The sequence below is a fragment of the Siphateles boraxobius genome, unplaced genomic scaffold (assembly GCF_051911475.1).
Source record: "Siphateles boraxobius isolate OS27281-9 unplaced genomic scaffold, OSU_SipBor_1 56, whole genome shotgun sequence".
Taxonomy (NCBI): Eukaryota; Metazoa; Chordata; class Actinopteri; order Cypriniformes; family Leuciscidae; genus Siphateles; species Siphateles boraxobius.
In genome coordinates this window covers 11,620,714-11,648,511 of record NW_027509182.1, presented here as the reverse complement: position 1 = coordinate 11,648,511, position 27,798 = coordinate 11,620,714, and the positions used below count along the sequence as shown (strand labels likewise).

The following is a 27,798-nucleotide window of genomic DNA, read 5'->3' as shown; positions in this document are numbered from 1 at the left end:
CGACTCTTCCCTCTTTTTGTGTACTTTGCTGCTAGTGAAATGCAGTCTCTTTTTTTCACCGAGTAAATATTAAGCCTACATCATTTATCAACTTCTTGAAGTTGGGACAAATAATTTCAAAGTAGGGAAATTTTAAAAATATTTATATAAATCTTAAAAAATACCATATATATATCCCTCGAAAACTGCGCAAATGCAGAGTAAAAAGTTAAAAATTAATGAAGTGAGTAATATTACATTTGTTTTGTATTGTTACAACATCACATTTTAAGATGAATGTGATTCTGATGCTGATAGCAAGTGTGTTGATTTCCAGAATAATATAGCTGTATAATATAACAGAATAATTTAACTGGTTGAGCAAAGATGCTACGTTGGTTGGAGATTATATTATTAATAATATTTGATGTTTTTGTACACATTTATTTTAAAGATTTCACATTGTGTGTCATTACATTTTAAGGCTACAGTAAAAAAAAAAATGCAGTGCACTTATTGCAATGTTGCTTTTTTCACTGGAATATACCTGCAACTAATTGAAATAGTTTTGACACCCTTATCATAGAATTATCTGATAATGCATCACATTATGCAACAAGTTATCGCATACCACATTTTTCCTCCATATCATGCATACTTAGTTTTAGCTGTCATAATTTACGGGCAGTGCCATCATGTAAATTTTTGCTCTATTATGTTTTTATTCATTGATTTGCAATGTGACACCAATAACAGTAAAATTTGACTGACTTTAACATTTTGTAATACAGGAGTATCTAAATGTCCCTCTTTTTTTTCTCTGCAGATTTTCATTAACAATGAGTGGCACGACGCAGAAAGCAAGAAAACCTTTCCAACCATCAATCCTGCTACTGGTGAAGTTATCTGCCAAGTCGCAGAGGGGGATAAGGTAGATGTCTGAATTATTCATTTTATATTGAAAGAATAAGAAATGTCTTAAACCAACTGTTGTGTCTGGTTAAACTGGCTGAACATCAGGATCAATTCTCTCTCTATACAATTCAATGAATAGGACTACGTCTTGTGAAGCAACATGATACAGTAGCTTTGTGTGAGGAATAGACATACTTTTAAGTTATTCAGTGTAAATCTTTCACTCCAGTGACAAAATTTTAAAGTAATCAGGATTATTAGTATTTATTATTAAGTTTTTTTACTGTAGATAATGTGGTAATGTATAAGTTTGGGGACCCGTGTGTTACAGTAAAATCCATCTTTTATTATTTGATAATTTAAACAAACATAATAAGATGTGTGTTAATAAAGCAGAATAATTCAGGTAAGTGTGAACATTTATATATATATATATATATATATATATATATATATATAGGGCAAAAGTGTCCATGTCAAGGAATATTTTATACAAACGACTTTCTAATCCGGTTTTTGCATATAAAAAAAAAGGAAACGAGGGATAAGTACAAATGATTATGTACACAACAGTAGTATTCGCCAGATAAAGTCAACATGTAAAGCTCTTTAAAAAAAAAAAAAATCTAAAATCATACTTTATTTTATTTATTTATATTCTTATCTAGTTCTCTGTAAATGAGAATAGACAGGAACATGACTTGACCGCTCTCGCTGCGTCTGCTTGACTTTCCTACACCAGATATAAACCAGTAGCTGGTATTAAAAATATCCATGCATGTTTATTTAACACGTATCAGATACCCTGCTTAAACTAATCGGACGTTACCTCACAGACATAATGTAATGAGCATAACTTAATAAAGACTCAGGCACTGGTATGAACTCCACTGACACTGTGTGCTTGAAAGTCGATGCATGAAAATTTCAGTCTGTTTCTTTATTTTTTGATGGCATGAATGAAGAACTCGAACTTTCCTGCTTTTTGTTAAGATATTTTTTTCTTTTCTTTCTTTCTGTGTGGTTATTGTCCACACATATTGTTTTTATACCTCTTTTTTTGCTATAATTGAATACATGAGTGTATGCATGCCAATTATCAGACTCTTGGAGCTCCACCTGTGATAGACTTGTACTTGTGATAAATGATTTCAGCTGATGACGCCTAATTGCTAATTTACCAACAAAAGGGTGAATCTATGGCTGCATTTACACTTGGCATGAACATGTGACCTGTATCCGGATGTTGTCCACACACACATTGAAAAGACAAGTGTAAACGCGCTTCTGATGGGAATGTTCTCCGATCAGTGTGTCCCGGTCCGGAGGGAGTCGAGGACGCATTGTGATCGGATCTCAGTGTAATGTAAACGCTATCCGGCCATCGTGTGTGTCTGCGTTCACACAAACCCCCCACACACACACTGTCATTATTCCCCTCCTCTCTCCGGGACTGAGAGCTGTGTGGTTTTGCGATATAGTCGAGTGCGAAGTACATCGCAAATACACTGAAATGTTTGCCTTTGCACCCGAAAGTTGCAGAACCGTTTATTTTCTGTGAAGAACACGCATTTCCCAGCACAGCTGGCAACCTTCTCGGACCCGTACGTTCCTCTGTACCGTTTCCATTACAGCATCTATCCACATTATTAGTACTTGCAGCCTTTTCATCCTCATTTTGCGAGATTTGTAAAATGTCCCCTGACTGAAACTGTTTTTAAAAGAAAACCCACCACTTCAGGTGTACTTTGCACCGGAGCCATCCTTGTTTTTTTGCGAGATCCGATCTGTTATCGAGATACAGAAGCCACTTGATGTGGACAGGTGTAAACGCACCGTGTCCTGATTGGCTTATGATCCGATCATGATCGCATGTTAATGCCAAGTGTAAACGCAGCCTTTGTTGCAGAGTGAACACTGAAGATAGCAATGTTATGGAAGCCCTGAACCGCAAGGTGAGAAACTAAAACATAACTCATTAGAAATCTCGTTATTTTCACAAAATTGTCTCTATTTGTACAAATTGGTGCACATTCGTTGAATTATGAATTGTGCACACATAATTGAAAGCAATTTGTTTGTGGATAGTAGCCTAAAACATATCTGCAACATTTATCAAGTTCATGGATAATTGTGCGTGCATTTATTAATCAATATGATACTAAAATAATAATAAAGTATACTACAAAAAATCTGATACGTCCAGAATATGAACGCAAAGCGTTTAATTTGACGTTAAGCATTTTCCTCCCATATAGAAACCCATTATAAGAACACTAAATGTAGCTTAATGCATATTAGAATGTCCCCTTATTATGTCAAAATGATGAGATATTTATGTCGAAATAACGAGATGTCGAAATAACGAGATGTCGAAATAACGGGATATTATGTCGAAATAACGGGATATTATGTCGAAATAACGGGATATTATGTCGGAATAACGGGATATTATGTCGAAATAACGGGATATTATGTCGAAATAACGGGATATTATGTCGAAATAACGGGATATTATTATGTCGAAATAACGGGATATTATGTCGAAATAACGAGATATTATGTCGAAATAACGGGATATTATGTCGAAATAACGGGATATTATGTCGAAATAACGGGATATTATGTCGAAATAACGAGATATTATTATGTCGAAATAACGAGATATGTCGAAATAACGAGATATTATGTCGAAATAACGAGATATTATGTCGAAATAACGGGATATTATTATGTCGAAATAACGGGAAATTATTATGTCGAAATAACGGGATATTATTATGTCGAAATAACGAGATATTATGTCGAAATAACGAGATATTATGTCGAAATAACGAGATATTCATGACGAAATAACGAGATATTCATGACGAAATAACGAGATATTTATGTCGAAATAACGAGATATTTATGTCGAAATAACGAGATATTTATGACGAAATAACGAGATATTTATGTCCAAATAACGAGATATTTATGTCGAAATAACGAGATATTTATGACGAAATAACGAGATATTTGTCGAAATAACGAGATATTTGTCGAAATAACGAGATATTTATGTCGAAATAACGAGATCTGTCGAAATAACGAGTTATGTCGAAATAACGAGATATTTATGACGAAATAACGAGATATTTATGTCCAAATAACGAGATATTTATGTCCAAATAACGAGATATTTATGTCCAAATAACGAGATATTTATGACCAAATAACGAGATAATTATGTCGAAATAACGAGATATTTATGACGAAATAACGAGATATTTATGTCCAAATAACGAGATATTTATGTCCAAATAACGAGATATTTATGACCAAATAATGAGATAATTATGTCGAAATAACGAGATATTTATGACGAAATAACGAGATATTTATGTCCAAATAACGAGATATTTATGTCCAAATAACGAGATATTTATGACCATATAACGAGATATTTATGACCAAATAACGAGATAATTATGTCGAAATAACGAGATATTTATGACGAAATAACGAGATATGTCCAAATAACGAGATATTTATGACCAAATAACGAGATATTTATGACCAAATAACGAGATATTTATGACCAAATAACGAGATAATTATGTCGAAATAACGAGATCTGTCGAAATAACGAGATATGTCCAAATAACGAGATATTTATGTCCAAATAACGAGATATTTATGACCAAATAACGAGATATTTATGACCAAATAACGAGATAATTATGTCGAAATAACGGGATATTTATGTCGAAATAACGAGATATTTATGTCGAAATAACGAGATATTTATGTCGAAATAACGAGATATTTATGTCGAAATAACGAGATATTTATGACCAAATAACGAGATATTTATGACCAAATAACGAGATAATTATGTCGAAATAACGGGATATTTATGTCGAAATAACAAGAGGTTTTCTTTTTTTCTCACTTTGCGGTTCAGGGCTTCCACACAATGTGCTGAAACATTTGTTCTCGTTCATTTGTTTTTAATTCACTTTGCACTTTTTGCACTATGCAATCCAGAAAATAAAAAAGATGTTTTGATAGCCTTCTGTAGTCTGTACTGAATTCAGTGTGCGGCCAGCCAGCTTCTTGCTCGTTTCATTCTGTTTCTCTCCCATGTTTGTTGTTTTGCTTCCAGGCGGACGTGGAGAAAGCGGTCAAGGCTGCCAAAGATGCCTTCAAGCTCGGCTCTCCCTGGAGACGCATGGATGCGTCGGATCGCGGGCTGCTCTTGAGCCGATTAGCAGACTGCATAGAGAGAGATTCTGCATATTTAGCTGTGAGTCTCAAACAACCTTTGTCCTGTATGCTGCCATATAGACTTTGAGCTGATTTAGCTGATTTTTAGCATGCGTCTGGCCAATCAGAAACTAGGAGTCAGAAAAAGGTCTCACTTTTATGAATTATACAATTCACGTCTGCATTTCAGGACACTGTAAATTGGATTTAAATATTTGGATTATATATATATAGGATTTTTTTTTTTTTTTTTACTTTTACTTTTTCACTCTGCTTATGACTTCCAGTGATTTGTCTAATTGATTCAGAGTAAGTTTCAGAAAGTCTTGTTCTTCTTTATATAACTGTGTGTAGTGCAGCAATTTAGCAGAAGTTATGCTCTTTCAGATGTTATCTTTCATTTCGTGTGTTGTATAGCTTTTTGTGAAAGTAAAATGTCTGCAAAGTTTCAAAGATCAGTGCAGATAAATAGAGTTATTGTCTCCTAATAGAAAGAAGTGATTCTGAACTGAAACGAGTCGTCAGTAATTCCAGTCTTGATTCCTGCTGAACATATGTAGGTTTGTAACACATCTGCATAATGCCAGTCTACGCTCTTCATTGGCTGCCCGTGAGCGACGTCACCTTTGACCCTCAAACACTAGTTGTATCTGAGACTGGAAGAGTTTGGTTAGTGTTGTTCATGTTGAGAAGACGCAGCCAAAGCAAATCCACTTTGACTCACTTCTAAAGGATGAGACTCGCACTGGAATTGTTAAAGGAAATCTGATGTGTGTTACTGTTTGTATCAAGTGTGAGGAAGATTCAGATCTGCTAATGGACGTTTGGTTTCCGACACGTGCTGTAAGCATAGACCAATCAAAACAGGCTGGGGCGTCTGACCAATCAGAGCAGAGCAGGCTTTAGGAAAGGCGGGGTTTATAGAGACCGAATCCCTGATCGAAGCGTTTCAGACACTGTGAGAAAAGAGCTGATGCTGCAATGTATATTATGAGAAAATTAAAGTGTTATTTGACCTTGGATGCGTGTAAACCTATTGTTGAAGACTTGCAAAAAACAAATCGGTAACCTTTAAAATACTTTAGAGCAAAATAGAGGCACTTTAAGAAATGGTACAAAATTCTTAAAACATATTTGAACAAGGAAACAGAATAACAATTATTGAGCACTGGAAAATATTATAAATGAGAAAGCAAACACGATTATACATTCAATTGCAGACAAAGAACACTGTACTAAGTATAATGTTTACTAGTTCAATATTAAAATACAAAGTGTTGTGTAATTTAAAAATATATATAATTTGGAAAGTCCATTGTGATGGAACTAACCAAAATTAGTTAACACTTTATTTTACAGTGTCCTCGTTGCAAGTTACTTGTACTTGCTATAGTAATGATATATAAATCATGCATAATTAATTACATGCAACTAGCCCTCAACCAAACCCTAATCCTGTAGTAAGTACATGTAGTTCATACTACTCAAATAACAATGACACCTTAAAATAAAGGGTAACCCAGTATTACTTTTGGTTCCTTGCTATAATTTCCAGTGTTAGTTCATGGATCCTGTCAACGTCATTTAAAAAAACGTCTCTTTCATTGTTAAATGCAGTTTGAAACATACATATCTGTAAAAAAAAAATGTACTCTTGATCTACAATAATACCACCATATGTTAAAATTATTTGTATTTTGTTTCAATAGGAACTAGAGACTCTTGATAATGGGAAACCGTATGCGGTCTCCTACAGCGTGGACGTGCCCATGGTGGTCAAATGCTTGAGGTGAACTTTCAGTGTTTTATAGTTAAAACTGACATTTCCTTAATATTTGCATTACATAATAATGGTTTCATTACATTAGCGTCACATTGGATTTTTTTTCTAATATAACTCCGTAATCACTTGATTATTTGAAGTCCTGTCTCTTACAAGTTACTAATCACATCTGAGCAGTTCTACAGCACTCACAAAAATATTTAGGATTAATTTAAAATTTATGTATTTGAAACTTTATAAAATTTCCCTACATTTGGATTACATAATTTCTGAGTACTAATTAACTGGATGTGTTTTAAAATTTTAACCATGTTTATAAATTTGTCATCAGTAAATCCAGGTTAAATCTCATATGTTAACATTATGTTAATTTATATAACTAACATATGTTAATGAATATTGCGTTCCACAACTAGCCATATTTTAACCATGTTTATACTTTTTAACTAAATAAATGTTATTGTTTTCACAATTAACAGATTCATGCTGATTTTAAGCAATTTCAATAAATTTAAATAAAATCAAACATAATAAAATAGTTAATAATAAACAATGGAATAATATTTTGAGTTTCATTTATGTATGAATATCCAATTCAATTCAAAGTTAATTTTTATAGCGCTTTTCACATTACATATTGTTTCAAAGCAGCTTTCCAGAAAATATGCATCCCATTAAGTTTATTTAATTATGAGTAGTATGTGTAATGGATGGAATTTTCTATATGCAATTCAAATACATAAATCTAAATTTACTTCCTTCAATTTTTTAAGTACAATCAACTTAGCTATTTAAGTCATATCAACTTAAATTACATTAGACTGACCTAAAAAAAATGAGTTGAATCTTGTATAACTTACAAAAAAAGTGAAAAATTGCTTAACTTGTTTTGAGTTATGTAAAAAAATGTGTACAAAAAATACATAGTACAAATTTTTTTTTTTTACTTTGTTGGCCTATTTTTTTCTTGAGTGAGTTATATATTTCTTTGTTGCATTACATAGTGAATTTCTTAAATCGTTACTCTGTTTTTGAGCTATTTTCATTATTTTGAAAATAGAACAAAAAATATTCAGACATTGCCTTCAGAAATGACATAAACTATGTTGTGGTCTGCATCATATCGTGCACTATCAAGCTTTATAATCTGTAATCCGATTTCAGTAGTTCCAAAGGTTGTTTATAGTGATTCGTGTAAATCTGATAAAGAGGGTGAATTCAATCAGATGCTCAGAACTCTTTTTGTGTTGGTTGTTGTTGTGTTTTTAGGTATTATGCTGGCTGGGCAGACAAATGGGAAGGGAAGACCATTCCAATTGATGGTGATTACTTTTGCTACACAAGGCATGAGCCCGTTGGAGTGTGTGGCCAAATTATCCCTGTAAGTAGCAGAATGCAATGTGTATTTTCTCGAGTAATACAATATACAGCCAAAACTGAAAATTATTCAGACACCATATATCATGTTTTATGTTTTTTATGTAACTAGTGGGTGCAGCAGGACACTATAGTTCATTTACGTAAGTGAGAATAGCTAAATAAAGTAAACTGTGAAATATTATACCCAAACATTCTTCATACAGTGACTGACTACCAGTAACATTTATAAACATTTGGAACCAAAAATTATTCCGACACTTTGACCTGATCATGTTTTGCTGAAGTGTTTTTTCTTTAATTGCTAATGTGACCTTTTTACACCACAGACTGAACAACATGAAGCATTGCTTGGTAATTTGTTGACCTAAATTGTAGGGATGCTCCGATCGATCGGCCGGAGATCGGTATCGGCCGATATTCACATTTTATGACTCGATCGGCACTCACTAAACTTGGCCGATCTCACAAACCGATCACAATTTGATGAAGTCAAAACGTGAGAAGGTGCATGATGCATGGGGACTTAAAGGATTTGGCAGTCATGTCATCGCCGGTGTGGAATTACTATGATGTGTCGAGAAACAATGAAAAAAATGAGCTATTTGCCATGTCTGTTTCAAAGGAATCTCACGTGGAGGAGAATTGTCCTCCAGAGACATAGCCTTTCTGAAGAGTTGCTTCGCTCGCTCAGTCCACACAGCGCCGCTCACTCAGAACGCCCGCAGTGACGTGCTGGTTAGGAAATATGTGAAATAAATTGGGCTGCCCGTGCACAACTAAAGTTTTTTTCTAGTTGACTAGTAGTAGTTCATTTAAGCCATTAGTCTAATCGCATATTTATATAAATTTAATTACTTAAATATATATGGGAGAAAATACTAAACCATAATGAGCGTTATTGTAATATTGCATATTCCGCATATCAAGCGCATACATAAAGCTTACCACAAAGAACCGGCAAAAGTAATGTTTAAGCAGCATGGTACATTTGAAATGTTTATTAATAAACTAGTGTTTTCTGGCTGCAAAGATACAGTTGGCCATGTTGACGCCATCTTCGCATGTAGTGAACGCGCCTAAAGAGAAATGCACACTTCATACGAATCAGCCTACATAAGCAGAGAGTAGCCCATTTCTTATCGATTTGAATGGGTTTTTTAAAGCATTTCAAGCTTTCTACGCGTTCTCAGGTCTGTGAGGCAAGTCATTTATACGCTGAGTTTCGGTTCATTTATGAGACGCGCTCCAGTTCACACACAGGCGCCTCCGTATCCTATATCGTCTGCTATATTTCGCTTCTTATTTATTAAATCCAGCCAATTGTTTGATGAAACATTGATTGAAATTAAGATACAATTTTTACAAAACGAAATTCACTTTAAAGAAAGGCTTTCTACAAAACACAACTTAATTAAGTGGTCGAAATCATGTCTGACCCACTCGTCTCCTGATATATTGGGCATCTTATGATCTATCTTGCCCATCTCATGCGGTTTCTTTTTCATATAATCAACATAGATTAAACTAAAAAAAGAAAATTATATTATATAAAACAAATATGAAATATTTACGTTTTTTAAGTTATATTTAAACGTCAGAACACTACGCTTTTCTCACTTGTGTGGCCTATACATGCATGTGCGCCTGCATATGGGGGAGGGCTGTGATTTACGAATAATACCCAGCCATCTTTGAATATTATTTTTGCTTGAAATGCCCATCCCTTCTGATGAGTAGCATCAAACTACTCCAATTTGTTCTTTTAGGAGTTTAAATTATTTATTTAATTTTTGTCCTGCTCAGACTTGTAATGGACAAGGTTTAAGTTACATAAGACTTCTCTATTTTAGGTGATTAAATGTTTATGTTGTCCTCCACAGTTTACTATTGGACAATGTTTAATTTAACCTTGTGGGCTTCATCAGACTGCTCTATTTTGTTTGTATTTATCTTTGTCTTATATTAAGCATCGGGATCGGTATCGGACGATCACCATGACAAGAAATCGGCTATCGGTATCGGCTGCAAAAATCCTGATCGGAGCATCCCTACTAAATTGGCATTATCTAATTGTGTAGTTAAATTTAACAGCTGACAGATATTCAACATAATTAATTTGTGAGACAGTCTAACAGAAGAATGGACAAAACCAGTGAAATATCAACTGATTTGATAACTCATGTTTTATTACAATTTTCTAAACAATAGCGAATAAGTAAGAGATAATGTACATCCAGCCGGTTGTTCTCTCAAAATAAACCCCGACAGGGTGAGGAGGACCCCGAGTTCAAACTAGACGGACATTTAAGAGATACGGTATACAGTCATACCACTCATTACACAGCATTTCGCCACATAAATAATTATGGAGATGAGAGATATTGATTTCCAATTAAACTTTTTTTTTAAATCGTAAGTGTTTGTATTTTATAATCCAACAGTGTACGCAACGACAGTCACAAAATGGCAGCAGCTGTGTTTGTATGAAACAAGAGAGAGCGAGTCCACGATACTGGATTAAATAACTACACAAAATATTGATTCGACTGAGTTTTAATAATTTATTAGCTCACCAAACACAAAACTTCGGCGAGGAAAACCCGTTCCTAGCAGGCGTATAGCGCTGCTGACTTCAGTGACCCGGATGAGCCTGCGTTTCTGTTTTGAGCGATTGTTATCTGGGATTGTTATCTTACAACTGAATGGCGCGATTGACCAATCAGAATCAAGTATTCCACAGAGCCGTGTAATAAACTGTGATAATGTGAGAAATGTTGAAGGTGTCTGAATAAATTTTGGTTTGACTTCGGGCTGGATGATATGGCCAAAATGTATATCCCGATATTTGTCTTAATTTCAATCGATACGATGTAATTCCGAAATCGACATGAACAATATAAAATTATTGATGACATCCTGAATTTATTCCGATTGATGAATCTGAATGTATTGGTAATTTGGATACAATGAACATACCAATGAACCGTTGTGCCGTGCTGCTTATATTTATCGCACAGTAAAACTGCCCAAAACCAGCCGACTGTGTATGAGAATCAGAAAGGACTGGTGGGACGCTGTCCTGCTCCACTTCACAGACGCTGAGAGAAAGGAGCATTTTATACTGACGGGACACTCATTTATATGACACTTTATTCAACAGGAAGAACGGCTCGTTCTGCGGGTCATACGTCATCATCACGCTATTTCTACGACATTGCGCATGCGCAGGCCTTTCAGTTTTGTTTTTCAATCGGATCAAGTGTTTACATATGCTCTTGATCAGATTAAAAAAGGAATAAACTACCCCTTTCAATACGATCGAAATTTCATTGGGTTCGAGTTCAATCGGATCGATCGGCGTTTACTTTTCAGTTCGATTGAGCCGTCAATCATTTGGTTGCATGTAAACGTAGCCAGTGACAAATGCTGTAATGCAGTGGTTCCCAGACTTTTTTTGTCTGAGACCCCCTTTTTCCCAAGAAAATATTTGAGGGCCCCCCTTCACATTTAATGATATTGTCACTAAGCTTGCAGCAAGGATGACAAAATGTTTTGTTTTTAAACAAACAGAATGTTTATTACTATAACCAGATATGTTTATGCACAAATAATAGCGTATAATATTGAAAATACTATAACAAAAACATCTGTAGGTCGTTTTTAATTTAAAAACGTAAGCCTAGGAGTAGCCTATTAATTGGCCCTTTTTGAAACGCAATAACAAAAATATCAGTATTCACACTGGTGTGTAAGGAAAAAATAATTAATATAGGCTATTACAAAATGACCGGTGTCTGGGACCTCAATACTTGCATGTTATCTGTGAGGCTTTATCAATCAGTGTGAGGATTGCGTCATCATGTCTATGACGAGTCACTGGGTTACACCGCAGCGGTGCGACCTGAACCAGTGTAAAATAGTCCCAATATAAACACTTATTATAGGTGTACCATAGTGACTCATGAATGGATTCATGATGTACTCGCTCATTATATAAATTTTGAACACAAAAAAAGTTACGGACTGCTGCTTTAATGCTCACTGTTCAACGCTTTTCAAAATATGACACGACCCCCCAAAGAGCTCGCTGACGCCCCCTTGTGGGCTGAGACCCCCTGTTGGGAACCAATGCTGTGATGTATATTGAAATATCGGAAAAGCGTTTAAAAATCATATCACCGTTATTTAAAATAATTATATGGCGATATATTATTGTCCAGCCATAGTTTGACTGTACTTCTGTCTTTCACGTGTCGTCTTCTCTGGGTTATGTGTTTCTTCCAGTGGAACTTCCCTCTGCTGATGCAGGCCTGGAAACTCGGGCCGGCTCTGGCTACGGGAAACACAGTGGTGATGAAGGTGGCGGAGCAAACGCCACTCACTGCCCTTTACATCGCCAGCCTGATCAAGGAGGTGACTGGCATGCACACTGTACTGCACACTGAGGAAAATCCTAGTTGCAAAATAATGTTTAAGGCTTTTGTTTTTTTTATGCATAGTGAAGCAGGGATAAAATTTTTCTAGGCCAACCTGGAAGTCGCATCACCCCAGTTCCCTCGAGAAAAAAACCTATTTTTTCATTTTGAAACCTAAATACAATCACCAGAGGTAAAACGTTAAACATAAGCTATAAAGGAATATAATATACAGGTGAAACTCGAAAAATTAGAATATCGTGCAACAGTTCATGTATTTCAGTAATTCAAATTAAAAAGTGAAAATAATATATTTAGTATATATAATATATACATATGCATGATTATACTTTTCGGAGGGCTGACATTTCTGCATTTAAAATCCTTTATATTCTAATTTTCTGAGGTTTTAAATTTGTGGTTTTCATAAGCTGTAAGCCATAATCATCAAAATTATAACTTTTGCACGATATTCTAATTTTTCGAGTTTCACCTGTATAAATATAAACAATCATCTTATGTACATTATGTATTATAACAAATGCCTAAAGGGCGCCAACGGCCTGGTGTTGTTACACTTTACAGCAGATCAAATCCTTCTTTAATATTGCCCAAGCGACATTTAATTCAAATGTCCACTTAATCTTTAATACTTGGCCATTTCTTTACGATATAAATGTTACAGCCACTTTAATTTTTTGAACAGAACATGTGGGCATCAAAACATGCAAACTCAGAGCAAAGGTAAGATGTTTATTATAAATCGCGAAGATCAGTTCACATATTTAGAAAAATATTGATGTATTCTCCTGTGTCGGAGTAGGTTTATATATGATTTATGTTACAAATCTGTTGAAATGGCGCACATTGCGTTCCCAGGTGAACGTTATAAGCAACCCAAACTCAGAGCACATGTGCGTATCCTACATGCATGTAAATAATTAAAGTGCATATATATTTTTATTTAAATGAATCGCAGCCTTTGTGAATTCACACTAGCACTATGCTATAGTATGGTTTTAATACATTGTGCAGCCTTTGAAAACATTATGCTGCCATTTCCGGTATTCCAGGGACTTTAAAAATTGAGTACTCTAATTTTTAGAGGAATTGTGACAGCCCTAATAATTAATATGTTAAGAAGGCTATAATTGTGAAGCCATACTTGAACCCACCATCAAGTGCATGATCATTGTTATTTTGCTTAAACAGCTAATCACCATCTTGAGTGTTTCCATGTTTTGTGGTAGGTGGGTTTCCCAGCTGGTGTTGTCAACATTATCCCAGGGATGGGTCCCACAGCCGGAGCAGCCATTGCTTCTCACATGGACGTAGACAAAATAGCATTCACCGGCTCTACTGAAGTAAGAGGTTTTTCTTCAATTAAGGATATTTCTTGTACACGCTGTCATAACCTTGATAGAAATTATACTTTCTCTCGGTGTGTGCCATATAATATGTTGTAGGATTTCTTGTTCATACATAAATCTTATTACAATATTTAAAACTTAATGTTTGGACATTTAAAATTGGCACACCATAGCAAATTTGTTCACTGTTTTTGTGAAGCGTTATACTTTTCAGAGGGCCGACAATTCTGTATTTAAAATCCTTTTTTTGATTGATTTCATGTAATATTCTAATTTTCTGAGATTTTGAATTTGTGGTTTTCATAAGCTGTAAACCATAATCCATAACTTATTGGCAAGAATGCCAATCTTGGCGAGGTATTAAAGGTTTGTTTACCCAAAAATTCAATTCTGTCATAATTTACTCATTGTTGTTCTAAACCCAAAAAGCATTACATTTTGATTACGTAAAGTCCAAGACTAGAAATGGAGGGACAGAAATCTCTCAGGTTTCATTAAACATATCTTCAGTTGTGTTTTGAAAATGAACTAAAGTCTTATGTTTGGAAATGAGGTTTTGTCTGTCAACTGGAGTGTCTTATTATGGTTAAATAGGTCGGTCACCTCATCCAGCGAGCCTCAAGTACCAGTAATCTGAAGAAGGTCACACTGGAGCTGGGCGGAAAGAGTCCAAACATCATTTTATCAGATGCTAATAGTGAGTTCATCCGTTTATCCTGACAACTGCAGCAGTTTTGCCAGCTATTTTCAATAGAAAGTAGCTAAAGCCTGCTCAAAAAATCTCTAAACTGTCGGCTCTTTACTTTTTCTTGCTCATATACTGTATTTTAATATAATATATAGTCGAATGTACCATGAAGCTGTTCTCAATTACATATTTTCTGTCACATAAAAGAACAAGTGTGATATAGTGACTTACTACATGTTAACCAGCATTCCAAAAAGTTGCTAGATCTGTTGCTAGTCACTTTTAAAAAAAAAAAGTTGTGACAAAGTTGCTAAATTCCCAACACTGACCTGAAGCCTTTTCATCTAAAGGTTTATATTTCTATGGCAACATTTCATTACTATTATTTTTTCCTGAGGTCCACCTATAATGTTAGTACAGTCATGATTTAGTAGTACATGACCTTTCCACTCTCTCCACCCTTTTAATTATATCATAATTTATTTACCTTCATGTTGTCCTAAACCTGTATGACTTTCTGTTTTGTACAGAGAAGATTTTAAAGAAGGTGAAACTGTTTTTGCCCATAAAATGAAGGCAAGTTTGGACCGACACTGGAGACCAGTTTTCAAAATACCTTCTTTTTGTGTTCCACAGAATAATGAAAGTCATACAGTCTTCGATTAAAAAAATAGAAAGTAAAATTTGATTCCCCACATTTTTTAATCTTTCTAATTCATGTATATTTGCATTTGCAGTGGAAGAGGCAGTGGAGCAGTCCCATTTTGCCCTCTTCTTCAACCAAGGCCAGTGCTGTTGTGCAGGCTCTCGCACATACGTACAGGAGAGCATCTACAATGAGTTTGTTGAGCGAAGTGTGGAGAGAGCTAAGAAGAGGGTCGTGGGAGACCCTTTCGACTTGAAGACTGAGCAGGGTCCACAGGTACAGCTCTTCCTCGAGTGAGTGAGTGAGTCAGTGAGTGAGTGAGTCAGTGAGTGAGTGAGTCAGTGAGTGAGTGAGTCAGTGAGTGAGTCAGTGAGTGAGTGAGTCAGTGAGTGAGTGAGTCAGTGAGTGAGTCAGTGAGTCAGTGAGTGAGTGAGTCAGTGAGTGAGTGAGTCAGTGAGTGAGTGAGTCAGTGAGTGAGTGAGTCAGTGAGTGAGTGAGTCAGTGAGTGAGTGAGTCAGTGAGTGAGTGAGTCAGTGAGTGAGTGAGTCAGTGAGTGAGTGAGTCAGTGAGTGAGTGAGTCAGTGAGTGAGTGAGTCAGTGAGTGAGTGAGTCAGTGAGTGAGTGAGTCAGTGAGTGAGTGAGTCAGTGAGTGAGTGAGTCAGTGAGTGAGTGAGTGAGTGAGTGAGTGAGTGAGTGAGTGAGTCAGTCAGTGAGTGAGTGAGTGAGTCAGTGAGTGAGTGAGTGAGTCAGTGAGTGAGTGAGTGAGTCAGTGAGTGAGTCAGTGAGTGAGTGAGTCAGTGAGTGAGTCAGTGAGTGAGTGAGTGAGTGAGTGAGTGAGTGAGTGAGTGAGTGAGTCAGTGAGTGAGTGAGTCAGTGAGTGAGTGAGTCAGTGAGTGAGTGAGTCAGTGAGTGAGTGAGTGAGTCAGTGAGTGAGTGAGTCAGTGAGTGAGTGAGTCAGTGAGTGAGTGAGTCAGTGAGTGAGTGAGTCAGTGAGTGAGTGAGTCAGTGAGTGAGTCAGTGAGTGAGTCAGTGAGTGAGTCAGTGAGTGAGTCAGTGAGTGAGTCAGAGAGTGAGTCAGTGAGTGAGTCAGTGAGTGAGTCAGTGAGTGAGTCAGTGAGTGAGTCAGTGAGTGAGTGAGTGAGTGAGTCAGTCAGTGAGTGAGTGAGTGAGTCAGTCAGTGAGTGAGTGAGTGAGTCAGTCAGTGAGTGAGTGAGTGAGTCAGTCAGTGAGTGAGTGAGTGAGTGAGTCAGTGAGTCAGTCAGTGAGTCAGTGAGTGAGTGAGTCAGTGAGTGAGTGAGTGAGTCAGTGAGTGAGTGAGTGAGTCAGTGAGTGAGTGAGTCAGTCAGTGAGTGAGTGAGTCAGTCAGTGAGTGATTGAGTGAGTGAGTCAGTGAGTGAGTGAGTCAGTGAGTGAGTGAGTCAGTGAGTGAGTGAGTCAGTGAGTGAGTGAGTCAGTGAGTGAGTGAGTCAGTGAGTGAGTGAGTCAGTGAGTGAGTGAGTCAGTGAGTGAGTGAGTGAGTCAGTGAGTGAGTGAGTCAGTGAGTGAGTGAGTCAGTGAGTGAGTCAGTGAGTGAGTCAGTGAGTGAGTCAGTGAGTGAGTCAGTGAGTGAGTCAGTGAGTGAGTCAGTGAGTGAGTCAGTGAGTGAGTCAGTGAGTGAGTCAGTGAGTGAGTCAGTGAGTGAGTCAGTCAGTCAGTGAGTCAGTCAGTGAGTCAGTCAGTGAGTCAGTCAGTGAGTGAGTGAGTGAGTCAGTCAGTGAGTGAGTGAGTGAGTGAGTGAGTGAGTCAGTGAGTGAGTGAGTGAGTCAGTCAGTGAGTGAGTCAGTCAGACGAGGAGGGATATTGAGAAGCACCCATTGAGTGAGTGAGTGAGTGAGTGAGTGAGTGAGTCAGTGAGTGAGTGAGTCAGTGAGTGAGTGAGTCAGTGAGTGAGTGAGTCAGTGAGTGAGTGAGTCAGTGAGTGAGTGAGTGAGTCAGTGAGTGAGTGAGTCAGTCAGACGAGGAGGGATATTGAGAAGCACCCATTGAGTGAGTGAGTGAGTGAGTGAGTGAGTCAGTGAGTGAGTGAGTCAGTGAGTGAGTGAGTCAGTGAGTGAGTGAGTCAGTGAGTGAGTGAGTCAGTGAGTGAGTGAGTGAGTCAGTGAGTGAGTGAGTCAGTGAGTGAGTGAGTCAGTGAGTGAGTGAGTCAGTGAGTCAGTGAGTGAGTGAGTCAGTGAGTCAGTGAGTGAGTGAGTCAGTGAGTCAGTGAGTGAGTCAGTGAGTCAGTGAGTGAGTGAGTGAGTGAGTGAGTCAGTGAGTGAGTGAGTCAGTGAGTGAGTGAGTCAGTGAGTGAGTGAGTCAGTGAGTGAGTCAGTGAGTGAGTCAGTGAGTGAGTGAGTCAGTGAGTGAGTGAGTCAGTGAGTCAGTGAGTGAGTGAGTCAGTGAGTCAGTGAGTGAGTCAGTGAGTGAGTGAGTGAGTGAGTGAGTGAGTCAGTGAGTGAGTGAGTCAGTGAGTGAGTGAGTCAGTGAGTGAGTGAGTCAGTGAGTGAGTGAGTCAGTGAGTGAGTGAGTCAGTGAGTGAGTGAGTGAGTCAGTGAGTGAGTGAGTCAGTGAGTGAGTGAGTCAGTGAGTGAGTGAGTCAGTGAGTGAGTGAGTCAGTGAGTCAGTGAGTGAGTCAGTGAGTCAGTGAGTGAGTGAGTGAGTGAGTGAGTGAGTCAGTGAGTGAGTGAGTCAGTGAGTGAGTGAGTCAGTGAGTGAGTGAGTCAGTGAGTGAGTCAGTGAGTGAGTCAGTGAGTGAGTGAGTCAGTGGCTGCGTTCCAAACCGCATACTCAATGAGTAGGTACTTAATTTCAATGAGTACTTACTTAACGAGCGCTAAAAGAGTAGGTACTTTATAGCCAAATCTCGTTGAGTATGAATGCGATCCGGACATCATCCGCCATGTTGACGTTATCATGTGACCTACGACACGTTATCACAAGCGCAACAACTTAAAAGATGAACGACACGTTTAATTCATCTATCTGTAAATATCTTGATATTGATGAAACTTGCTCATTTTGTGGTATTGTTGAAGAAACAGCTGCCAATTTATTTTGTGTATACATTTAGGGTTGATTTAAGTTGTTATATTTTAAACCCTTCTAATGTGACCCACAGTTCCTTATAACGATTTTTTAAGAAACCCCAAAATCGTTATCTCTTGAATATGTTGTTAATTTCTTTATTTTATACCCAAAAAGTTTCTCCTTCAAGTTTTCCTCTTTTCTTGATGAATTTACCTCTCGTTTCATCCCTCAGACAATAACAACAAAACTATTTTTTAATGTATTATGAAGAACTATTTATATTTAAAGATATTTAGCCTTGTTATTGTTCTTTTTTCCTGTGTATAAATATCATATTATGATGTACACAAACCAATGATCTTTATGTTTACTGTTTTGTCATTATGATTGTTCATTGTTAGATACAACTAGTATCTTTCCATGATCTTTAAGTAATAAGTTTATACGTTTAAATTATATGAGCGACAGGTGCACTTACACTTCATAACATCAGTAACTCGACAGCACAACCTAGAACAGTTTTCCTCTGCGTTTACTGTCTGCAGTGCACAAGGAGACGGGCCGCTGCTCGAAGATCTCCTTTGGAGAAACTGTTGACTTTATACTCGAAAAATGCAAGTATCGCTCATAAAAAATTAATATTACCTCAGAATGAATTGCATTGTTAGCCCACCCCAAAACTTAAACAAAATAATATTAAATGCTGACCAATACTTAATTATATTACTTTTTTATATACTAAAAATGATATAATTTAATAAAACAAGCAAAATGTAATTTGTTTTGTCATATGAGTTATGCATGAATACACGTGAACATCTCAATTGTCAGTCAAGCAATGAATTAATGCATACATTAAATAATTATATTTTATATACTGACAACAATAAGAAACATGAATAAATGAGTAAAAGAACAAATAAAAGTAACCATCACACAATAAACAAATGCATGCACATGAAACAAATCTTTATTCAAACTACAAGCATGTATTTGGGCGCTGAAGCCCACATCCTACTGCCATCTCAACACAGCGGTTCCCATTCTGCGGCTTTATTCTGATGAATTCACCAGAGGTGACCGTGCCTTCGTGCCGGAGCTTGTTTCTGCGCTGCGCTTCACAATCTGAGGCGATAAGGGCAGATGGAGAGATCTTATGACAGTTTCATCCATGGCACCGTTTCCAGGATTCAGCTCTGGGCTCCTCATCCTCAGTGCTCACACCAGTCTGAATAAAACCATGTTTAGTTACTTTATAGATTTGTTTATTTACCTTTTTTACAGCACATTAGTCTAATGTCAACAGTGTTGACAACAGTGAATTAACGTGATCCTATCCTATGATAATGCCACACATACATCACTCAGATGTCTTTTTCATGTTGTGATGTGCTCATCTGCAATATGTCAATACTTACAATATTTTCCTTTCAGATGTAAATAGACATTTTAAATAAGCGTGTTTAAGATGTATATGGTTATGTAAATCCACTTTAGAGACGTTACGTGTGCTTAGAGCTCCCCTGTTAGCTAGCTATACAAAACATGTTTTTACAGCAAAATCACAACTATACTATAGTGTCTAACTACTTTACATCTTCAACAGTTAAAACGTCTACTCTATTGTAGTTTAACACATAAGGAACCGTGTTTACTCACATTTGAAAACCCCCGGCGTCGCTGATCTCCGTGATGTTTGATAATGACGTATGCTCTCGCGTGGCCTCCTGGGATAGAAGAGTATCCATCGGTTGAGCACTCAAAAATCGGGCCGGAAGCAGTAAGCCATCCGGGAACTTCTCCCCTACTCTTTTATGAATACTGATGTTTCGAACGTACTGCTTCCTTCACGTACTGTTTTCGCCTACTATATAGTAGGAAAGTAGGCACATTCGAACGCACTTAAGTCCAAATCTCGCGATAATTGGTACGTCACCCAGGTAATTCTCGCCTACTCTTTTGGATTAATACATACTTTTTCGCTCGCCTACTCTTTTCCCATACTAAATAGTAGGGAAGTATGCGGTTTGGAACGCAGCAAGTGAGTGAGTGAGTGAGTGAGTGAGTGAGTCAGTGAGTCAGTGAGTCAGTGAGTGAGTGAGTCAGTGAGTGAGTGAGTCAGTGAGTGAGTGAGTCAGTGAGTGAGTGAGTCAGTGAGTGAGTGAGTCAGTGAGTGAGTGAGTCAGTGAGTGAGTGAGTCAGTGAGTGAGTGAGTCAGTGAGTGAGTGAGTCAGTGAGTGAGTCAGTGAGTGAGTGAGTCAGTGAGTGAGTGAGTCAGTGAGTGAGTGAGTCAGTGAGTGAGTGATTCAGTGAGTGAGTGATTCAGTGAGTGAGTGAGTCAGTGAGTGAGTGAGTCAGTGAGTGAGTGAGTCAGTGAGTGAGTGAGTCAGTGAGTGAGTGAGTCAGTGAGTGAGTGAGTCAGTGAGTCAGTGAGTGAGTGAGTCAGTGAGTGAGTGAGTCAGTGAGTGAGTGAGTCAGTGAGTGAGTGAGTCAGTGAGTGAGTGAGTCAGTGAGTGAGTGAGTCAGTGAGTGAGTGAGTCAGTGAGTGAGTGAGTCAGTGAGTGAGTGAGTCAGTGAGTGAGTGAGTCAGTGAGTGAGTGAGTCAGTGAGTCAGTGAGTCAGTGAGTGAGTCAGTGAGTGAGTCAGTGAGTGAGTCAGTGAGTGAGTCAGTGAGCGAGTCAGTGAGCGAGTGAGCCAGTGAGCCAGTCAGCGAGTGAGCGAGTGAGCCAGTGAGCCAGTGAGCGAGTGAGCGAGCGAGCCAGGGAGCGTGCGAGCCAGGGAGCGTGCGAGCCAGGGAGCGTGCGAGTCAGGGAGCGTGCGAGTCATGGAGCGTGCGAGCCAGGGAGCGTGCGAGTCATGGAGCGTGCGAGCCAGGGAGCGTGCGAGTCATGGAGCGTGCGAGTCAGGGAGCGTGCGAGTCAGGGAGCGTGCGAGTCAGGGAGCGTGCGAGTCAGTGAGCGTGCGAGTCAGTGAGCGTGCGAGTCAGGGAGCGTGCGAGTCAGTGAGCGTGCGAGTCAGTGAGCGTGCGAGTCAGGGAGCGTGCGAGTCAGGGAGCGTGCGAGTCAGGGAGCGTGCGAGTCAGGGAGCGTGCGAGTCAGGGAGCGTGCGAGTCAGGGAGCGTGCGAGTCAGGGAGCGTGCGAGTCAGGGAGCGTGCGAGTCAGGGAGCGTGCGAGTCAGGGAGCGTGCGAGTCAGGGAGCGTGCGAGTCAGGGAGCGTGCGAGTCAGGGAGCGTGCGAGTCAGGGAGCGTGCGAGTCAGGGAGCGTGCGAGTCAGGGAGCGTGCGAGTCAGGGAGCGTGCGAGTCAGGGAGCGTGCGAGTCAGGGAGCGTGCGAGTCAGGGAGCGTGCGAGTCAGGGAGCGTGCGAGTCAGGGAGCGTGCGAGCGTGCGAGCGAGCGAGTCGGGGAGCGTGCGAGTCGGGGAGCGTGCGAGTCGGGGAGCGAGCGAGTCGGGGAGCGTGCGAGTCGGGGAGCGTGCGAGTCGGGGAGCGAGCGAGTCGGGGAGCGTGCGAGTCGGGGAGCGTGCGAGTCGGGGAGCGTGCGAGTCGGGGAGCGTGCGAGTCGGGGAGCGTGCGAGTCGGGGAGCGTGCGAGCGAGCGAGTCGGGGAGCGTGCGAGTCAGGGAGCGTGCGAGCGGCGTGATATTTTTCCCAAACCACTTCAGTGGAAATCCCGCCCTGCAGCCGATTTAAAAGTTTTCATTGGTCATGTCAATCACTGTACTGATTGCCTACACCAAACACTGATCCCTAAACCTACCCGTCACTGTAACCTAAACCAATGAAATCGGCTGCAGGGCGGGATTTCCGCTGAAGTGGTTTGGGAAAAAAAATCACGCGTGAGAGCGAGCGAGTCAGGGAGCGTGCGAGCGAGCGAGTCAGGGAGCGTGCGAGCGAGCGAGTCAGGGAGCGTGCGAGTCAGGGAGCGTGCGAGTCAGGGAGCGTGCGAGTCAGGGAGCGTGCGAGTCAGGGAGCGTGCGAGTCAGGGAGCGTGCGAGTCAGGGAGCGTGCGAGTCAGGGAGCGTGCGAGTCAGGGAGCGTGCGAGTCAGGGAGCGTGCGAGTCAGGGAGCGAGCGAGCGAGTCAGGGAGCGTGCGAGTCAGGGAGCGAGCGAGCGAGTCAGTGAGCGAGCGAGCGAGTCAGGGAGCGTGCGAGTCAGTCAGTGAGCGAGCGAGCGAGTCAGGGAGCGTGCGAGTCAGTCAGTGAGCGAGCGAGTCAGTCAGTGAGCGAGCGAGCGAGTCAGTGAGCGAGCGAGTCAGTGAGCGAGCGAGTCAGTGAGTGAGCGAGCGAGTCAGTGAGTGAGCGAGCGAGTCAGTGAGTGAGCGAGCGAGCCAGTGAGTGAGCGAGCGAGTCAGTGAGCGAGCGAGTCAGTGAGCGAGCGAGTCAGTGAGCGAGCGAGTCAGTGAGCGAGCGAGCGAGTCAGTGAGCGAGCGAGCGAGTCAGTGAGCGAGCGAGCGAGTCAGTGAGCGAGCGAGCGAGTCAGTGAGCGAGTCAGTGAGCGAGTCAGTGAGCGAGTCAGTGAGCGAGTCAGTGAGCGAGTCAGTGAGCGAGTCAGTGAGCGAGTCAGTGAGCGAGTCAGTGAGCGAGTCAGTGAGCGAGTCAGTGAGCGAGTCAGTGAGCGAGTCAGTGAGCGAGTCAGTGAGCGAGTCAGTGAGCGAGTCAGTGAGCGAGTCAGTGAGCGAGTCTGTGAGCGAGTCTGTGAGCGAGTCTGTGAGCGAGTCTGTGAGCGAGTCAGTGAGTGAGTCTGTGAGTGAGTCAGTGAGTGAGTGAGTCAGTGAGTGAGTGAGTCAGTGAGTGAGTGAGTCAGTGAGTGAGTGAGTCAGTGAGTGAGTGAGTCAGTGAGTCAGTGAGTGAGTGAGTCAGTGTGTGAGTGAGTCAGTGAGTGAGTGAGTGAGTGAGTGAGTGAGTCAGCGAGTGAGCCAGTGAGCCAGTGAGCCAGTGACCCAGTGAGCCAGTGAGCGAGTGAGCCAGTGAGCGAGTGAGCCAGTGAGCCAGTGAGTGAGTCAGTGAGCCAGTGAGTGAGTCAGTGAGCCAGTGAGCCAGTGAGTGAGTCAGTGAGCCAGTGAGTGAGTCAGTGAGCCAGTGAGTGAGTCAGTGAGCCAGTGAGTGAGTCAGTGAGCCAGTGAGTGAGTCAGTGAGCCAGTGAGTGAGTCAGTGAGCCAGTGAGTCAGTGAGCGTGTGAGTCAGTGAGCGTGTGAGTCAGTGAGCGTGTGAGTCAGTGAGCGTGTGAGTCAGTGAGCGTGTGAGTCAGTGAGCGTGTGAGTCAGTGAGCGTGTGAGTCAGTGAGCGTGTGAGTCAGTGAGCGTGTGAGTCAGTGAGCGTGTGAGTCAGTGAGCGTGTGAGTCAGTGAGCGTGTGAGTCAGTGAGCGTGTGAGTCAGTGAGCGTGTGAGTGAGTCAGTGAGCCAGTGAGTGAGTCAGTGAGCCAGTGAGTGAGTCAGTGAGCCAGTGAGTGAGTCAGTGAGCCAGTGAGTGAGTCAGTGAGCCAGTGAGTGAGTCAGTGAGCCAGTGAGTCAGTGAGTGAGCCAGTGAGCCAGTGAGTGAGTCAGTGAGCCAGTGAGTGAGTCAGTGAGCCAGTCAGTCAGTCTGTCAGTCTGTCAGCCAGTGAGTGAGGGAGTCTGTCAGTCAGAGAGTGAGTGAGTCTGTCAGTCAGTGAGTGAGTGAGTCTGTCAGTCAGTGAGTGAGTGAGTCTGTCAGTCAGTGAGTGAGTGAGTCTGTCAGTCAGTGAGTGAGTGAGTGAGTCTGTCAGTCAGTGAGTGAGTGAGTCTGTCAGTCAGTCAGTGAGTGAGTGAGTGAGTGAGTCTGTCAGTCAGTCAGTGAGTGAGTGAGTGAGTGAGTCTGTCAGTCAGTCAGTGAGTGAGTGAGTGAGTGAGTCTGTCAGTCAGTGAGTGAGTGAGTCTGTCAGTCAGTGAGTGAGTGAGTCTGTCAGTCAGTGAGTGAGTGAGTCTGTCAGTCAGTGAGTGAGTGAGTCTGTCAGTCAGTGAGTGAGTGAGTCTGTCAGTCAGTGAGTGAGTGAGTCTGTCAGTCAGTGAGTGAGTGAGTCTGTCAGTCAGTGAGTGAGTCTGTCAGTCAGTGAGTGAGTGAGTCTGTCAGTCAGTGAGTCAGTCAGTGAGTGAGTCAGTGAAACAAAGGATATGCAACTCTAGTTATGTGTCTAAATTTTCAATAATCATATGCTGGTGAAGGTTGAGACACCTGTCGAGCCACATGCTTTTTGTCAAAGAGCCACATGTGGCTCGTGCGCCATAGGTTCCCGACCACTGTGCTAATAATTTGGTAATTTAATTAGTTTTTGGCAAATGTTCTGCAGCATTCTGTCTGGTATGATTTCACTGCATTTGCAGTTGTTGTGGTTTTCTTCTTACCACTAGGTACTTTCAGTTACCCATCCTGGTAATTAATTACAATTAACATTTAATGCACTTTATTGTGGATTCCTTTGGTTTGAAAGCATCTTTAAAAGAACATAAATGTACATATGTTATGAATCACTCGATCAAGATCATAGTTCTCTGTTATTGCATCCATTAGTATTTCTTCTCTTTACTAAAGGTCGATGAGGAACAGTTCCAGAAGATTCTTGGCTACATCAGCAGTGGGAAGCGTGAGGGAGCTAAGCTCATGTGTGGCGGGGGGGCGGCAGCCGATCGCGGTTACTTCATCCAGCCCACTATCTTCGGGGATGTTAAAGATGACATGACAATTGCTCGGGAGGAGGTGTGTGTGTTTAACCTTTTAACGGGAAAGGGCCTTTCCATGCATTTCAAGATCAACTTTACAGCTCTTATTAAGCTTACATTTGATTTCTAGTGGGGTTCCATTCATTTATTTTCCAGATGTGCTTGTTTAATATTTCCTGCTTAATAATCAATCCTAACTAAATAATTGGTAAAAACGACAATGAATATATATCAACATAAATAATGAGTTCATTCATGAAACTCTAGGGGGCGCTGGCTGATCAGTCCTTTGCATGCAATCTGCAAGCAATCACATCATTACCACACGGCACAAGCTGATTGGCCTCTGCTGATCCAGCGGCCAATGAGATTGCTTGCTCAACATTTAAATAGTCTGGTTCAGGGTTGGCTGTAAGCTTGTTATGCAGCGTCTGATCAGAGTTCCTCTGAAACCTCCACCTCCCCAGCTCCACCTGCCTAGATCTGCTACAGGATTTATGTGTGTCTATTTGTGCCACAGCAGCATATTTTACGCTGTTTATTATAGTGTAAAATATATAGTGTGTCTGTGTATCTATTAGCTGTCTATTATCAGCAGCAGTGTAGCAGATCTAGTCCACAAAGACCAAATACATTAACATTGCAATATTCAATAACATGCTAAAACTATTCTGAGAGTTGTCATGATTGAAATAATTAGTATTAACTAAATACATTAGATGACTAGAATTGTTGAGATTAAGAAATCCAGCCAACCTTTCGGTATATAATGATCATATGCAAAAATACATGTCTGCTTGAACAAAAAAATACTATATATATAACATTGTTGGTTCATGTTAGCTCTGGTTCATTAAATAATATGAACAGATACAAATTTTGATTTTAATAATGTATTAGTAAATGTTGCAATTAACATTAACCAAGATTAATAAATGCTTTGGATTTTTTTTCATTGCCAGTTCATGTTACCTAATGTTAACAAATAGAACCGTATTGTAAAGTGTTACCAGAAATTGTTTTGAATTAACATAAAACACCTTTTTACATTGTTTATCTTCCCATGATATAAAAATATTTGGGTGAATGGATGCATTTTTATTAAGATTCTATAATATAAGATGTACATCTAGTAAAATGATATAACCTGCTATTCCCTTTCTTTACTGTTAGATCTTTGGCCCTGTAATGCAAATTCTGAAGTTTAAATCTCTAGAAGAAGTGGTTGAGAGAGCCAACGACAGCAAATATGGCCTTGCAGCTGCTGTTTTTACCCAAAACATTGAAAAGGCCCATTACATATCCAATGGCCTGCGTGCTGGCACTGTGTGGTAAGTGTGTGAGGTGCTTTATTATCTGAAAGAAAATAGATATCTTGGATATTGGAATATCAGACCTCTCGCTGCATGCTGAAATTTGTTCACATCTGGCTTATACTTGTGATTTGATTTGATTAGGATTAATTGTTATGACGTGTTCGGAGCGCAGGCTCCCTTCGGAGGCTACAAGGCCTCAGGGATTGGTCGTGAGTTAGGACAGTACGGACTTGACAACTACACAGAAGTCAAAACGGTAAGGTTTTACCATCAGGAAAACGAAAGTACACTCATTAATCACAATTCAGTCATTGTAAACTTAAATGCCATGCTTTTATCTGGATTATAATCTAAAATAATCCCAAAGTGATTGACTGCTTTTACAGTTGCTTATTTCAAATTAAAAGATGTCAAGTAGGTTAAGATATGTTTATAAATGTATTTGTACATGCAGTGTTTTAGATGTGTATTTGGGCAACGATCCAATGTAAAATGCAGCTATCATTAACTAGACACTCATTTTATTTACTAACTCTTTTCCTCCACAGGTTACAATTAAGGTTCCTCAGAAAAATTCATAAATGGAGAAATTCATTTAGAGAAGCCGTCATCTAACGATTAGAGTTGTGCCGGACATTATTGAAATGAACATTACTCTTTAAATCTATTTCATTAAATCAAATAATGTCTTAATGTGTACTGAAAAAAAATTATATATATATAATACACACACACACACACACACACACACACACACAATTAGTACATAAAAAATAAAGTTCTAACAGTGATAAGTTACAGAAGTTATAATGATTATCCACCTTAAAAAAAGGAGAGAAAAACTGTATTGGGCTGATTTTATTCTGTTTAATTCAAGCATCATATAGACAGCATAATCACCACAATTATTTGCATGAATAAGCTGATTTGTGTAATAAATTGTCCGATTCTTTTTATTATGTTTTTCATTTTTCTTCATTAATTCATTTATTCTTCATTTGCACGAATATTTCTCCTTTTCTGATTATATTTTTTGTAATAACATGCAGAAGAAAATAAATGAATATCAAACAGTAACAGTCTCTGTGATTTTGCAGCATTTATTGTTAGATATGATCTGAAAAAGAAACAAAAATGTAAAAAAGACTCATTTTGTTTGGTTTCACAGATTAAACTTTTATTTAGTTATACTTTATATTTGTTCATTTTAGAAACACTAACAGTTCATGGCGATGCCATAGACAGAGGAACCTTTTTCCTAGAGTGGACAACAATTTTAAAAAAAACTTAAGAACCTTTTTTCACTGTTTTAAGCTTTTGTGCAGTGGAAATGTTTTGTGG

The 27,798-nt window shown here is 39.7% G+C and overlaps 2 protein-coding genes across 2 annotated transcripts in view; one reads left to right on the top strand and one right to left on the bottom strand.

The window, feature by feature from the left end:
* The window catches only part of aldh2.2 (aldehyde dehydrogenase 2 family member, tandem duplicate 2), a 28,300-nt gene extending 766 nt beyond the window's left edge, over positions 1-27,534 (top strand). The window contains exons 2-13 of the mRNA XM_077206809.1: positions 806-910; positions 5,042-5,182; positions 6,852-6,931; positions 8,195-8,306; positions 12,590-12,718; positions 13,971-14,084; positions 14,685-14,787; positions 15,516-15,700; positions 25,014-25,178; positions 26,315-26,472; positions 26,599-26,713; positions 27,006-27,534. Of these exons, the coding sequence (XP_077062924.1) occupies positions 806-910; positions 5,042-5,182; positions 6,852-6,931; positions 8,195-8,306; positions 12,590-12,718; positions 13,971-14,084; positions 14,685-14,787; positions 15,516-15,700; positions 25,014-25,178; positions 26,315-26,472; positions 26,599-26,713; positions 27,006-27,038 (1,440 nt within the window). The 3' untranslated portion in view covers positions 27,039-27,534. The remainder of the gene's footprint in view (positions 1-805; positions 911-5,041; positions 5,183-6,851; positions 6,932-8,194; positions 8,307-12,589; positions 12,719-13,970; positions 14,085-14,684; positions 14,788-15,515; positions 15,701-25,013; positions 25,179-26,314; positions 26,473-26,598; positions 26,714-27,005) is intronic.
* arl6ip4 (ADP-ribosylation factor-like 6 interacting protein 4) overlaps positions 1-27,798 on the bottom strand; it is a 122,358-nt gene that overhangs the window by 67,396 nt on the left and 27,164 nt on the right. The gene's annotated exons all lie outside the window — the stretch shown is intronic.